Source organism: Macaca mulatta, chromosome 4, assembly GCF_049350105.2.
Source record: "Macaca mulatta isolate MMU2019108-1 chromosome 4, T2T-MMU8v2.0, whole genome shotgun sequence".
In the NCBI taxonomy this organism is placed as follows: Eukaryota; Metazoa; Chordata; class Mammalia; order Primates; family Cercopithecidae; genus Macaca; species Macaca mulatta.
Window position 1 is genome coordinate 141,047,853 of NC_133409.1, and position 14,852 is coordinate 141,062,704.

General features: G+C 40.5%; 1 protein-coding gene across 20 annotated transcripts in view; it reads right to left on the bottom strand.

The window, feature by feature from the left end:
- Nucleotides 1–2,951: 2,951 nt before the first annotated feature.
- The window catches only part of LOC719662 (adenylate cyclase type 10), a 42,206-nt gene continuing 30,305 nt past the window's right edge, over nt 2,952–14,852 (bottom strand). For 8 of the 20 annotated variants that reach the window (XM_077999995.1, XM_028847587.2, XM_077999999.1 and 5 more), the window contains 12 exons: nt 13,354–13,417; nt 11,290–11,509; nt 10,805–10,930; nt 9,068–9,240; nt 8,443–8,599; nt 6,246–6,450; nt 6,060–6,156; nt 5,451–5,569; nt 5,067–5,184; nt 4,455–4,653; nt 3,713–3,926; nt 2,952–3,182 (listed from right to left, as the gene is read on the bottom strand). In XM_077999995.1, coding sequence (XP_077856121.1) covers nt 3,735–3,926; nt 4,455–4,653; nt 5,067–5,184; nt 5,451–5,569; nt 6,060–6,156; nt 6,246–6,450; nt 8,443–8,599; nt 9,068–9,240; nt 10,805–10,930; nt 11,290–11,509; nt 13,354–13,417 — 1,670 coding nt within the window. In that variant the 3' untranslated portion in view covers nt 2,952–3,182; nt 3,713–3,734. Of the gene's footprint in view, nt 3,183–3,576; nt 3,927–4,454; nt 4,654–5,066; nt 5,185–5,450; nt 5,570–6,014; nt 6,157–6,245; nt 6,451–8,442; nt 8,600–9,067; nt 9,241–10,804; nt 10,931–11,289; nt 11,510–13,353; nt 13,418–14,852 lie in introns of those variants that run through there. The other 12 variants (XM_077999996.1, XM_077999994.1, XM_078000003.1 and 9 more) reach the window with 9 other exon arrangements.

The window sequence follows — 14,852 nt, forward strand, 5'->3', positions numbered from 1 at the left end:
ATAGACATATAGACCAACAGAATAAATGGAGAGGCCAGAAATAAACCCATTCACTTAAGATCAACTGATTTTCAACAAGGGCGTCAAGACAATTAAATAAGTGAAAGAATATTTTGTTTAAAAACAAATGGTGCTAGGACAACTGGATAGCCACATGCAAAAGCATGATTTTGTAACATGACCTCACATGATATACAAAAAGTATCTCAAAATAAATTGAAGACCTACATGTAAAAGCCAAAATAAAAAGTCGATTTTTCTCTCCTGGAAGAAAACATGAGTAAATCTTTGTGACCTCAGATTAGTTGATAGTTTCTTAGATATGACACTTAAAGCACAAAGATCCAAACTAAAAAATAGATACATTGACTTCATCAAAATTAAAAACTTACATTTTGCAAAATGATTTCGTCATGAAAGTGGAAAGACAACTTACAGAATTGGAGAAAATATTTGCAAGTCAAACCCAATAAGGGTCCAGTATGCAGAATATATTTTTAAAACTTGTAATATGCAGCAATAAAAGGCAAAAACTCGAATTAAAAAATGGGCATATAATTTGAATAGACATTCTCCAAGAAGATATACTAGTGTCCAGTAAGCTCATGAAAAGATGCTCAACATCATTAGTTACTAAGGAAATATAAATCAACATCATAAGATACCACTTCATACCCACTAGGATAGCTATAATAAAAAAGACAAACAAAAGCAAGTGTTGGCTAGGCTATGGAAATTGCTGGTGAAAATGTAAAATGGTACAGAGGCTTTGGAGAACAGTTTGACAGTTCCTCAAAAAGTTAAACACAGAATTTCTGTATGACCTGGAAATTCCTGGAAATGCCAAGATAGGTATATACTCAAGATAATTGAAAGCCTATGTTCACACGAAAACTTGTACATGAATGTTTACCATAGCATTATTTATAACAATAGTTAAAAACTGGAAACAACCTAAGTGTCCACCAAATGATGAACAGATAAATAAAATGTGGCATCATGTGCCACAATGTGGTACAATGGAATGTTACCTGGCCATAAAGAGTAACCCTACACCATAAATAAACCATGAAAACATTATGCTAACTGAAAGAAAAAGCCATGTATAATAATTCCATTTATATGAAATGTCCAGAATAGGCCAATCTTTAAAGACAGAAAATATATTAGTGGTTACAAAGATTGGGGAAAGAGGAAATGGGGAGTGACTCCTAATGGGACCAGAGTTCCTTTCTGGGGTGATAAAAATGTTCTGGAATTAGATAGTGGTGATGATTGTACAGTCTTACAAATATACTATAAAGCACCGAATTGTATACCTTAAAAGGGTGAATTTTTTCTCAATAAAAAAAGTGCCAAAAGGGAATGCCAAAAAAAAAAAAAAAAAAAAAAAAAGGATGAAGTACTGCAGGGTATTATTACCTATCACCACCATTTGTGGGAAAGAAGGTTGCAGTAACTATATACTATTGCTTACATGTGCATAGAATAATTTTGCTAGGGTACACAAGGAAGTGGTAACACTGATTATCTCTGGGGAGGGCAACTGGTGTCTGGAAGACATAGATGGGAAAGAGTTTTTCACTGTTATACACTTGTTTCTTTTGAATTTTCTACCACATAAATGTAACATCTACTTTTAAATATAAAAGCTGAACCAATAATAATAGCTACCAGTCACTGAGTGCTTACTATATGCCAGGTGCTTTATAATCATTTAATCTTCACATTGACAGTCTTTTGTCCTATTTTTAGGACAAGAGGATATTTTATCTCCATCTACAGAAAAGGAAACTGAGGCATATAGAAGGATAAATTATATGCCCAAATGAATGCAGCTAATAAGCAGCAGAGTTAGAATTTCAACCGAGCCTATCTGGTTCCAGAGTCCTCGTCTGGATTGCTACTCTATATTACCTCCCAGAAATTTAAAGGAATGAGGGAGGAGGACAGAAAGTGGGTGAGAAGAAGAAAGGAAGGAGTAAGATGGGAGGAATGCAAGGGGGAAGATGAAGGGAATAGAGGGACAGGAAAAAGAAAGGTAGCAAGAGGGAGAAAAGTGGAAGGAGGAAATGTATAGATTAGATTGCATGATTTAAAGGGTAAGTGCAGGCCTCCCTTTCATAAACGTCTCCCTTCCTGTCCTTAAAGTTCTGATCTTGGCCATTTGAAGAGAATAGTAAAGCCTGGGTACAGGAAAGCCTAGTTCCCATGAAAGCCTGCATAGCCTAGCATAATCTCTGGAATCAAATCTGAGTTAGAAGCTCAGCTCTATCATTTTGTGGCTATGTTTGTTGGGGTAAACTCTTTCTAGGCTTCCATTTCTTCATCTGTAATATGGGATAATAATAGTACTTGACTCACAGAATTGATATAGGATTTAAACAATGTATTTCAAGCACAAGTAAGTAAATAACGAATTGCAGCTATCATAACATTAGCAAATTCACTCTATGGACACTAGATGATTGAGTTACAAAGTGTAAGAAATCAATGGGAAGATCATACTCAGTGGAAGAAACACCATCAAATAGATAAAGGCCAAAGATGGCAACTCCAAAGAGAAGAAAAAGGGAGAAAGCTAAAGTTACACATACTTTTGGCAACTTCGCAGTTTTACCTGGGAATGGCCAAATCACACAGCACAAAGGAGAAATGGATTCCCACAACCCTTTGTACCTCTCAAAAGACTCCTTGACTTCTTAGGAGCCCATCACCAAATCTGTGCCAAAAGAGGGCAACACGAAGGCACTCGCACTACCAGCCCTCCTTAAGTAATGGCAATTTCTTTATTAGGGTCATAGTTTTTCATCTGCTAATGGATCTCACCTTACAAAAGATGGAATCAGTTCATCTTAAAGCCTTCCAGGCCTCCTGTCTACTCCTGGTTTTAACTTCTGGTAGAGTTGTGCTAATGACTTTTAAGAGTTAAAAAAAATCTAAGCGGCACGTTTTAGAAAAAAATAGTCTTTTATTTTGATAAACATATAGATAGCAGTAACTATAAAGGCTAGTATACTTAATATGTACACTATATATTTAAAAGGAGAATCTGGGGCATTTCCTTGTGTTATATACAATAAGAGAATCATGGTCCCTTCAGCTTATTGTTCTTTTAACACATACATCTTGAGTTTCTTCTGCATCCTTGTTCTCCTTGACATCAGCCACTCTGTTAAATCCTGAAAGAAGGAACATAAAGAATGTGATAAATACAAAGAATGTCCTCAGCAATTACAAAGTTAATAGCGGCCCTGGGAAAGAAGGAGATTTGCAGGGCTCTGAGGAAAGGAACTATATTCTTTCCTCTCCTTTTCTTGCCTAATGTTATCATTCACCTTCACAGACATTACATTGTGACTTCTAAGACCTTTTTCTCTCCTTAGTGACCATCCAGTTATTCCAAGGAAACAACCCAATTGCTTTGGCTAAAAGCAAGGAAGAACTTTCTATGCCTAAGGGTTACCAATACTGAAACAAAGAGCTGAGAGAAGCTGAAGAAATTGCTGTTTAACAATAGAAGGGATTCCTATCTGTCCAGGCAGGGCCTAGCATTAGGAAGAGGATTATACTTACCTCTGGAGCAAGGACTAACTCCTTACATCTGTGTGTCCCTTTTTACTTCAGAAGTGCAGCCTTTGACTGCTCATGAGTAAGAATCTGAGACTGTCTTTATGTCTCTCACACAAGGGTTCCAGGAAGAAATGCTTACTCTGTATTCCTAAATTTCTTTTCTAAGAGTTATTTTCCTGCAGAAATTCTCCTTTTATCCAAATCCTGGTCAAGCAAGTGTCAAAAGGTCTGATGCTGTTAGTCAGGGACATGAATTCTCTCTTTTCACATCTCATTACAGAGGCCTTAAGCTCAGATACCCACTGGTGATAGACAGGGCAGGTCACACATCGAGAGAAGAACTCCTTAAAGTACTGAAAGGAAAGGAAGGTCCATTAGCTCTGGGATTAGTGCATCATTCTCCTAACATGCCACTTCATCAGAACTTACAAAGGTCCTCATTCAGCATATTCACTCATGGCTGAGGGAACAGGGAGGAGTTACTGATGGCAAAATAGGCCTGGAAAACTGGTTTTGGGATACAGAGGAATTGCAATGTGTTTTAGACTCAGAAGGGCTGTAGGGAGATGTGTCAAATTACAGACTGAACCATAGTGTACAGGTCCACTGAGCAAGGCTAAATGTTAATATTTTAATGATACTGGGTAGCAGCTGGCAAAGGTGGAAAGAAACCCAGTCCAGAACTAGATACAATAATATCTGGCAGGATACATAAGGTAGGTGGAAACTTTCTAGGTGGAGAAACAAAGGATTCAAAGAGTAAAGGAAGATAGAACCAGTAAAAGGGAAAACACGGAAGAGATGCAGCTGGTAGAAAGAGCATCACAGGGTAGAACTAAGTGAATTAGGTGTTAGTTGAAGGACAGCTGAGAAACAGGTACCTCAAGGGTTTGGCTGCGAAGCTCTAGAGGAATATGCATGAAGATACCCTCTGGTATTTTCTGTAACATTAGCACATGGCACTCTAGGAATCGGACAAAGCCATGTGCACCAAATAGCGAAGCATTGGTTCTTTTCACCAACTGGCAAGCCTTGGAGAAATAGTGCTCAAACAGGCCCCACTGTGATTCCTGGGCAAACCTGGAGGAAAAGAGTAATAGCTCTCAGCAATATCTGCTGCTTACCAACCATGACTTTTGCTTAAAATCGTCACTTCTTTAAGGCTCTAAGACCTTCTGGACAGTCAGAATTGTGATGCTAGAAAGTGATCAAGGCTACTAACTCACATACAAGGAAACTTAAAAAGAGACCAATTATATTCAGCCTTGCTATGGGTTACTCTAGCAGTTAAGTGTAACCCTAATTGTAACCCTTGACCTATAGGCCAAAACCTGTTAAAGGACAAAAGCCCTTTTAATAAGATGGGAGGGTATGGGAGGTGAATGGTCTTTAAAAGTTGGTTAGAGATGTTCAACAATCCTGTCAGGTGGGGAGAGACAGCTTAAATGACTTAAATGTCTATCCTTTTCCACAACCCTTGAGTAAGACATTACCACATGGCCAGGGAGGAGTGGACCCCCAGCATGACATTGCTCTGAGAGGTCAGAACACGGCTGTGCTCGTAGATTTGAACGAAACGCAGACACTCACTAAAGGGCCGAAACAGCAATCCTGTGGACAGAGAAGGTAACCATGCTAGTATATACTATCAGTGTAGGAACCAGGGTATAGAAGATATGTGATACGGGGAAGGAAACAAGACCCCAAAGGCAGACACCCCTGAATCACAACATGGTTCCCAGACTTTAAGGAGCCAGAGGTCAGGGGCAGAGGCCATGCCTGAGGGACAGGTTCATGACTGCCTGTATTCCAAACCTAGAGCCCCATCTGAGGTCTGAATCCCTCAGGAGTACAGCAGAGACCTGTGCAAGATTTACCTTTTCCGTAGAGCAGCAGATCTAAGCAAGCAGAGTAAAAGCAGGCCAGGCCAAGGACATCATAACCCTGAGAAATGAGCGCCCACTGACTCTCCAGTACATGGACACACAGGCCAAATCTGCCGAGAGACAGAGCCACTGGGACCAGCTAGGGAGTGAGGAGGATGGGTAGGAAAGGAAGGGGTCTTACACCTTCAAAGCAGCCTAACATCCTTTAGATCTCTTCATAGCTCTATTTATATAGAGAACATCTATGCCTGGGATCAGACCTATCTCTAGGCAAAGGAGGTGGGAGACTGCCTCTGAGGCAGTTTCCAGGGTCTTCAGCTGCTGCAATTCTCTATCTCCCTGCAGAGTTTTTTTTTTTTTTTTTTGAATAAAGTTTGTCCATGAGCCCCCAAGTGCTGAGGAATATATAGTAGCTCTGACTCTGCATTTCCACTCCTGATTCTTCCACACTTAAGATAATGTGGCTGGAGTGGCCAAGGGAAGGATATCCCGGGGTGTGGAAATGGAATAGCATCTCCCTCTCCACTCCAAACTTCTCTGGGAAAATATACACACCCCTCTTAGGAAACAAATACAAATGACAGAAAATGATCTTAATACTTCTTCTTCAGAAATGCAGATCTGAAGAGAACTGAGAGAACCAGATTCTCCAGAGCTGGTTTCTTGAGGTGTCTGCATATCTCACGAGCTTGAAAACCTGAGGAGGTTCAAGAGCACCGTGTGAGGTCCAGCTGTGAACATGTACTCTCTAAAAGCCCTAGACCCACCATCCCTAAGTCCCTTTACCCAGCTTGATGGAGAAGTCAAGATGGCCAAGGCAGAGCTTGGTGTAGGCCAGGGCCTGCATGAGCTGAGCTGTGGCCAACAATCCCTCCCTGGAGAACCAACATAAACTGCTTTTCTGAATGGCCATCTGCTCACAGTGCAGCCACTTGTCCTTGATGCCCATGCTCTGGGAGAACTGAGAGAGCTCCACATAGGTAGAGACAACCTGCAGGGAAACAAACACAGGGCAAAATATTCCCATTGTACATTCATGTAACATTTCCATTTTGTTCCTTTCCTATGTAAGAGCCTATTATGATGCCTTGCTGCTCACTCAGTCTAAACTCCTGGTATCCCACAACTTGCCTCCAACCCAGCTAGAAAAATATGCTCCTTCTCACCCCTACACTTCTAACTGGATCATTCTCACTGCCTGTTCTTTAAACAAACCACTTTCTCTACATGCTCCTGCTTTTCCTCTCCAATCCATGACTTTCCCTTTCAAAACACTGATTAAACTACCTCTTCTTTGTTTTCTAATTTAAGACCTCTGATATTTGCTCCATAGAGCTCTTCAAGGCTGCTGCCTAGATCTCTATGTAACTATGTGCACATCTGAAATAGTGTTCTATATAACTATGTGTGCACTTGAAATAGTGTTCTCTTCTTGGAACACTGTCTTCCCTAGCTTTCCAGCATGCCAGGCTCTGTTGGTTTTCCTCCTGTCTCCCTGGCAACTTATTCTCAGTTTCTTTTGCTGGTTTCTCCTCACCACTCTGACCTTTTAACACTGGAGCTGTTACAAAGTCCCTGGAACTTTTCTATACTAATTCCCTTGGTGTTCTCACACAGTCCTGTGACTTTAAACAGTATTTGCACACTAATGGTTCCCATATGTCTATTTCCAGCTCAGACCTCTCCCATGAATCCCAGACTTGAATATTCACCTGGACTCATATTCACCAGACTTGTCTCCACCTCGATGTCTAATGGGCATCTCAAATAAAATATGTCTAAAGCCTAGCTCCCAAATCTTCCCCCAAATCTGTTCTTCCTGCAGACTTCCCTATCCCAATTAAAAGCATCTCTGTCCCTCTAGAAGTTTGGGTCACAACTTTTTGGATTATCCTTGACTCTTCTTTCCGTCACATCCCAGAACTGATCCATGAGTGAATCCTATTGCCTCTAAACCCCCAACCTTTTTTCCCCACAATAATCAAAGCCATCATCATCTCTTGCTTAGATTACTGCATTAGCTTCCTAACTGGTCTCCCTGCTTCCTCCCTTGTCCCCTTCATGTTACTTTCAACACAGCAGACAGAATGATCTTATTAAAATATAAGTAGATACTGTTACCCCTCTTCTCAGAACCCATTAATGGCTTCCCATCTCTTTCAGAGTAAAAGCCAAAACTCCTACAGTGGCCTATCTAGGGTCTGCACCATTTGCCACCCCACCCCTTCCCGGTCCTTCTGACCTCATCTCTTGGTTCACCCTCCTTTTCCTCCCCTCCAGTCACACTGTCCTTCAAACACAGAGGATATGCCTTGAGCATTCACTGTGCCCTCTGCCTGGATACTCTACTCCCAGAAAGTCTGACTTTCTCGCCTCTTTCAGATATTTACTCCAATGTCACCTGCTCAGCAAAGCTTTCTCTGACCACCTTGTTCAAAACTATACCCCACCCCTCACCTCACAGAACTCCATATCCCCTTGCCTCCACTTTATTTTGCTCCACTGCATTGATTATCACCTAACATACTGTATATTTTACTTATTATATTTCCCTGGAGTCAAGATCAGTGCCTGGCATATAATAGGTGTTCACCAAATGGTTCATTGTTGAATATGTGGATAAGACAGAGAGAAAGGTAAGACACTAAAATGAGGAAGACACATTTCCTTTTGTTTTTTTCCTAAATCAGCAGTTTTAAATCTTTTTTAGATCACAGGCTTCTTTGAGAATCTGATGAAAGCAATGACCCCTTTTCTTCCTCCTGCCAGCCCCCAAAGGTTCTTTTGAATATACACATAAAATTCTGCATTCAGTTCTGGGAGTTCACAGATAATCTCATACCTGGAAACCCATCTATAAACTGCAAACTGAGAAACCTCACTTGAACACATGATCAGCGTTGTCTGGGTTATTGGAGAACCATGCTAAACCAGGAACTTGGTTTCTGAGTGAGGTCCAAAGGTAAAGCAAGGACCTGCTTACCTGGGCTTCATTTGCAAACTCCTCGGCTGAATTCTTCTGCATAAGAGTAGCCAGGCAGGCAAACCTGTAGCTACTGGCTGTGGCCTCCAGGTTATAGAGCTGCCAGAGTAGGGACAGGCAATGCAACTGCTGCTGCAGAACTGCCAAATTCTTCTTACTGTTGCAAGGCACAGGGTGGTTAGCACACCCTTATTCTTTACTAATGCCCAAAGTTCCCTCCCTACAAGAGCTCCAAGTCTACTCATCATGGGGCCATCTACAGATGTCCAAATTCAGAAATAGTCCTTGGTTCCCACTACTCCTAACTGCATATGCCATTTTAATTAATCCCCCTTGATCAGGAAAAGTTCAGAGAGAGGTTTCAAAAAAAGATTCATTCTTTAAATCCCTATTTGCTACATGTAATTGGCTGGGGGAGTAAGGTGGAAGAGTTAGAACTGTATGTTATATACTTATTTGTTACATGCATATATATATATATATGTATATATATGCTGACTGTTATATATCTTGTTATCTGCTTGTCTGTTAGATGCTTGAAGATTATTTGATAGAAAAAGAGTAGTTTTAGGTCAAAAAGGCAAAGCTCAGGCTAGTTAACTACAGTCTTAGGAAGCCTTCTCACTTCTCACTAGGGTTGTTTGGAGGTTGGCTCAGGGTACAGGGATGCCAATACTTTTCCAGGAATGTCTGGAAAAGGACACCAAACCAGGTCCAAGGGAAATTCCTTTTCAGCAGCCGAAGGGCTTTCCTAGCCAATTTTTTGGCTAAAGTGATGTGTCCCATGTTGAAACAGACCTGGAGATGGGAAAACAAGATGAATTAATGTAAATACAAGGTTTTGGATATAACACACTGGCTCTTTCATTTTGAGATGTGTAGTTGGGGTTACTGAGGTGCTAAGAGTGAGCTGAGCTAGAGCATAGCCTGGTTAGCAGTCACCCTAACAAGCACCAGTATGGCCATAAGTGAGTAAAGGGTTGAGAAAGTAGGATTATGGAGAAAGTATCCTCCTTTCTCATCTCCCACACATTTGTCAGTGGGCAGTAGAGGAAGGCTGTGATTTAAAATGTGATGCTGCTAGACTGAGAAGGGATCGTCATTTGAGTGGAGACTCAGATGCTCTCACATGACATAGAAAGCATCTATAATATCACCAAATCCTTTATCTCTCTTCCAAAATAGGTTGACTCACAGTAGATGTGGGGTGGGAGCTGGGGAACTACCTTGAAGTTATCCTATATCTTCACATTCTAAGGCTGAATCCCTCAAGAAAGTGATAAAGTCTATGTGATTCTAGAACAAAGCACAATCCTGGGAGGACTGTACAATAACTCTCACTTATAAAGGGAAAGAATAATTATTTAACTTTGCTCTGAAGACCTCTTGGTTGAAGCATAAATAATGCAACAATGTGACAACTCTAATACTCCCTTTGGCCTTCAAGACATTATGTACCTTAAGTTTACTATCCTAACCAAATTATCTTAAGGTTTACATTAAAATTAGTTTACATATACTCCAATGAGCAAATTAGTTTATATCTACTTCAATGAACATGAATGGATAATTCACAAAAAAATACAAATGACCAATAAACCTAGAAGAATGATGTACCTTATTAATTAAGAGAAACACATTAAAACAATATAACTTTGTCTAGGAATTAGCAAGGTTAGAAAAGACTGGTAGTATCTGATGTTAGTAAGGATATGAGGAAATGGGAAAAACTTGAGTTGATACAATATTTTTGTTTGGCAATTTGGTGATGTATTTATGAATTTTAAAATTGTGTCTTAGCATTGCCACCTTTGGAAATTTCTCTTACAAAAACACTCTCACAAGGAGAGAAAGAGATACTTAAGAATAATATTCACTGTAGCAATGTTTATAATAATCCCCAAAATAGAGATAACCTAAATGCACCTGAAGAAGGGAAGAGCTAAGCTATGATCTAGCCAATGGAGTACTTGGCAGTTGTAACTATGTGGTGGATCGGTATGCACACCAATATGTAAATAGGTTCTGTCTGTACTATTAAGAATAAAAGCAAACTGCAGGAACAAGAAAATGTAGAATATGATCCTGTTAAAAAATAATGGAAAACAATGATATGGCTGTGTGTGTACAGTTGGTGGAACATGCATACAATTATTAATTATGGTGGGGGGGTGTAGGATTAGTGGGAGCTCTTTCACTTTCTACCTATTATATATTTCTATATTTTAAATGTGAATAAACCTTTTATCACATTATCACATTTATAATCATACACAAAAAACAATGAAGAGATTTTAAAAGAAATAATAGGGTAACCCTCAAGGAGAAATAGCCAGCACTTCAAGGTCACCCCTGTCCTCACCTCTGACAGAAGACGGCAGAAAGTAGCCTCCTCAAACTGACAGATCTTCACTTTGTGTTTTTTCAAAAATGAAAATGCTGAGGGTTGGCCCAGAAGACTGCTTGCCTTCCTTAAATAAAAGAAGGCCTCCAAACAGGGCAAGGGATAAAGAAACCAGATTAGGATTAGGATGATGCTGGTGTGATTAGGGCAAAGGCTGGAGTAAGGTTATGATGAGGGTCAAGATCAGAATTTGAAACAGATTTGGACTTCAAGCTAGAAACAGGAGCTGGACTGCTTGTGCAAGAGTCAGGGGCAGTGCCAGCACGGGTTGGTGCTATTTCACTACCATATTCCCACTTCATGTTTTTTCCTAAATCCTTTCTAGCTCTTCTGTCTCTCCTACTTTCTTCCACTTTTCACTCATGGTTATGATTGTAAGAGATCTCAATCAAATTCTCAAAGTAAAAGGCTCAGCTGAAGGGCAGATTGCAGAGCCTGCTCACCATATAATTGTCTGACAGGTCCAAGGAGGCAGCCGCAGCCTCCAGCAGGTAATAAAATGCACAGGTCGTTTCTCCAATGACCAAGCAATGCTGGGTGAGGGGTGAGAGCACTAACTTCAGGATATCCTTACAGTGACAAGGCTTTGTGGTCAACAGGTCTTTCTCAGGGCTGGTCTGAGCCAGCTTCCTCTTCACTTGATCTAGGAACTCTTCCTCTGTTCTTTGTGGAAAGAAAATGAAAAACTGAGAGTGGCCACCTTTATTGGGGCATTACCAGGTCTCAAAGTCACTTTTTCCAGGAAGCTTTCCTGTATCATTCATTAATTATTTGTCTATCCTTCTCCTCAATTACTCCATAAAATTTTAAAAGTCAGGGACCAGAGCTGTAACTGCAAAGCTCTATTAGGAATTTTTAAAAGCTGAAAGCCAATCTAAACAGCTCAATCTAAATGGGGAAATACCACACTTGAATAGTTAAATAACAATCTAAATGTTAAATAAAACATAAAAAGGATACAAAGCAATAATAATACATTTTTTCTGATAGCATATTTGAATTTTCTAATACCACATTTTAATATTATTTTATATATCATCATCTAATCCTACAACTCTCTCGTTCAGGCAGGCAAAAATTACCTCTTTTAGGTCATTGAGGCTCAGAGAAATTACATATAGCTTCGTACTGAGAAGTAGAACCAAAACTAGAGCTTACCACTTTGACTTCTAATCTAGTGTACTTTTCACAGGCACGCTGAGCTCAAAAGTCAGATCTCTCTAAGCTATAATGATCTAAAAAAGTGGAGACTGAGGAGGGCCTTGAAGGATGGTCAACATACTGATAGGTGGAGAGATGTGGAGGTCACTCAGCATTTAACAAGGGAGAATTGTGTGAGCAAAGACACACAGGTTAGTGTGTCTTTTTGTTTGTTTGAAAACAGTAAGAAATTTTTTTTGATTTTTTTTTTGAAATTTTTGTTTCAAAACAGTTTTTTGTTTGAAAACAGTAAGAAATCAAGTTAGGTAAGTGGGATGGGAAACTGTATATAGAGTGGCTGGTGCACTCCAGGTAGGGACATTGAAACTGAAAAGCATTAGAGATCCAGGAGGTACATGGTTAGGAAATGTATGTTCATTTTAATATCATCTGGGCTAAAATAATTAAGAAGACAAATCTATAGCTGGAAATAAAAATGCTACCTATAAAATGCACTTAAAAGCTATTAAAAGGCTGGGTGTGGTGGTCCACGCCTGTAATCCCAGCACTTTGGGAGGCTGAAGCTGGTGGATCACCTGAGGTCAGGAGTTCAAGATCAGCCTGGCCAACATGGCGAAACGCCGTGTCTACTAAAAATACAAAAATTAGCCAGGCGTGGTGGCATGCACCTGTAACTCCAGCTACTTGGGAGGCTGAGGCAAAAGAATCGCTTGAACCTGGGAGGCAGAGGTTGCAGTGAGCCGAGATGGTGCCACTGCACTCCAGCCTGGGCGACAGAGACTCCATCTCAAAAAAAAAAAAAAAGGAAAGAAAAAAGTGTTTTTAAAAAGTTTTTCTCAACCAGGCGTGGTGGATCATGCCCGTAATCCCAGCACTTTGGGAGGCTGAGGCGGGCAGATCATGAGGTCAGAAGATTGAGAGCATCCTGGCTAACATGGAGAAACTCCATCTCTACTAAAAATACAAAAATTACTAGGGTGTGGTGGCACACGCCTATAGTCTCAGCTACTCAGGAGGCTGAGGCAGGAATCACTTTGACCTGGGAGGCAGAGGTTGCAGTGAGCCAAGATCACGCCGTTGCATTCTAGCCTGGGTAACAGAGTGAGACTCTGTCTCAAAAAAAAAAACAAAAAACAAAAAACAAAAACAAAAGAAAAAGAAAAAAATAATAATTTCCCTATAGAGAATCAAAAATTGCCTTTCCAAATATTCTCTGTTAACCTTAATACTGGGCTTAGTACAAGAGTCACCACTCCTCAACTGCAAGTGACATAAGTGGCTTAGTTTAATGGTCATCTTTCTGTCACTTTGGTCCCTCCATGTTCACCCTCAGCATTTCTGTCTACCTGCAGCATTCACTTGAGAAGGCCTCCTGAGTTCTGGATGGTTTCATCTGGAATGGAAAACTATCTGTAGGGAGAAAAAAAATATGATTAATTCTCCATGTTTGGATGAACTGAGGACATTTTAAATTCTTGACTACCTTTCTTCTGCAGTTTACAACACAAAATTAGGATGGTAGTTTGTAAATTCCTTCACAACTACTTGTGATCAAATAGTAACTCTCATCATTCCCAAACCTTCAAACTAGTTCTGATTTTGAAGGAGGCACTCAGTATTTTCAAGATGAAGGAAAAATAAAGAATGTGTCCATCCTGGTTTGCTGGCTATTTCTAGTAGTGGAAATCCCTGAATACATATGGATCAGGGTCATGACCAGATCAGAGTGAACTGTAAAGGCTAAAACCAAGTGAAGAAAATTGTGATAGTATAAGATACCACAGTTCCCTAGTCAGTGACCAAGAGAGCTTTCCAGCTTTATGTAGCAGGCTTAAATAGCCTTTATCCTACAGATTTGATTCTTCTTCTGAAGCTGCCTTCTAACAGATAACAGCAAATATTAGGAATGATGTTGAGATGTTACCCATTGCAACTCACAGCATGGATGGTGGGACTGATAAGGAGTCTAAGAGGACTGTTTTAGGGAGAACTTGGGTTAAGTAAAAGGACTGGCTTGCTGATGATAATGTTAAATCACAGCTAAGATAACTGAGGATATTGGCAGCTCTACTGCAGTACACAACTCCAAGAGGCACCCTCATATCATAGCCTCTGTAATAGTCCCCTCTGGAGTCAGGCAATGCCAGGTCTGCAATGGCAATGCACAAAGGCCTCGGGTCTGGGAAGCCTCCTCAGGGTTCTGCTGGGCTGAGAAGGTCTTGAGCCTTTTTCCTATGGATGGACCAGGCTGTCTAATCCAAAGCAAAAAAAAAAAAAAACTGACCTTTTTATTTATTTATTTATTTATTTTTTGAGACAGAGTCTTGCTCTGTTGCCCAGGCTGGAGTGCAGTGGCTGGATCTCAGCTCACTGCAAACTCTGCCTCCCAGGTCCACGTCATTCTCCTGCCTCAGCCTCCTGAGTAGCTGGGACTATAGGTGCCCGCCACCAGGCCTGGCTACTTTTTTGTATTTTTAGTAGAGACAGGATTTCACTGTGTTAGCCAGGATGGTCTCGATCTCCTGACCTTGTGATCTGCCACCTTGGCCTCCCAAAGTGCTGGGATTACAGGTGTGAGCCAACAGGCCGGGCCAAAACTGACCTCTTAAAAGCAAAAAAGTCACACAGGAAATATGAACAATAGCACAGTTTCTTCACAATACCAGACTTTGGAAAGCACAACAGGTACAAATGGACATAGAGCTCATCAACCAATGACTAATTGCTCCAAGTCATTGGTCCACCTTCACAGTCATGATGTTATACCTAGAAGAATTGTATCATACACCAAATCCCTCATTTTAGCCTTTTGCCGACAACTATCTACCATTTTCCACATACCATC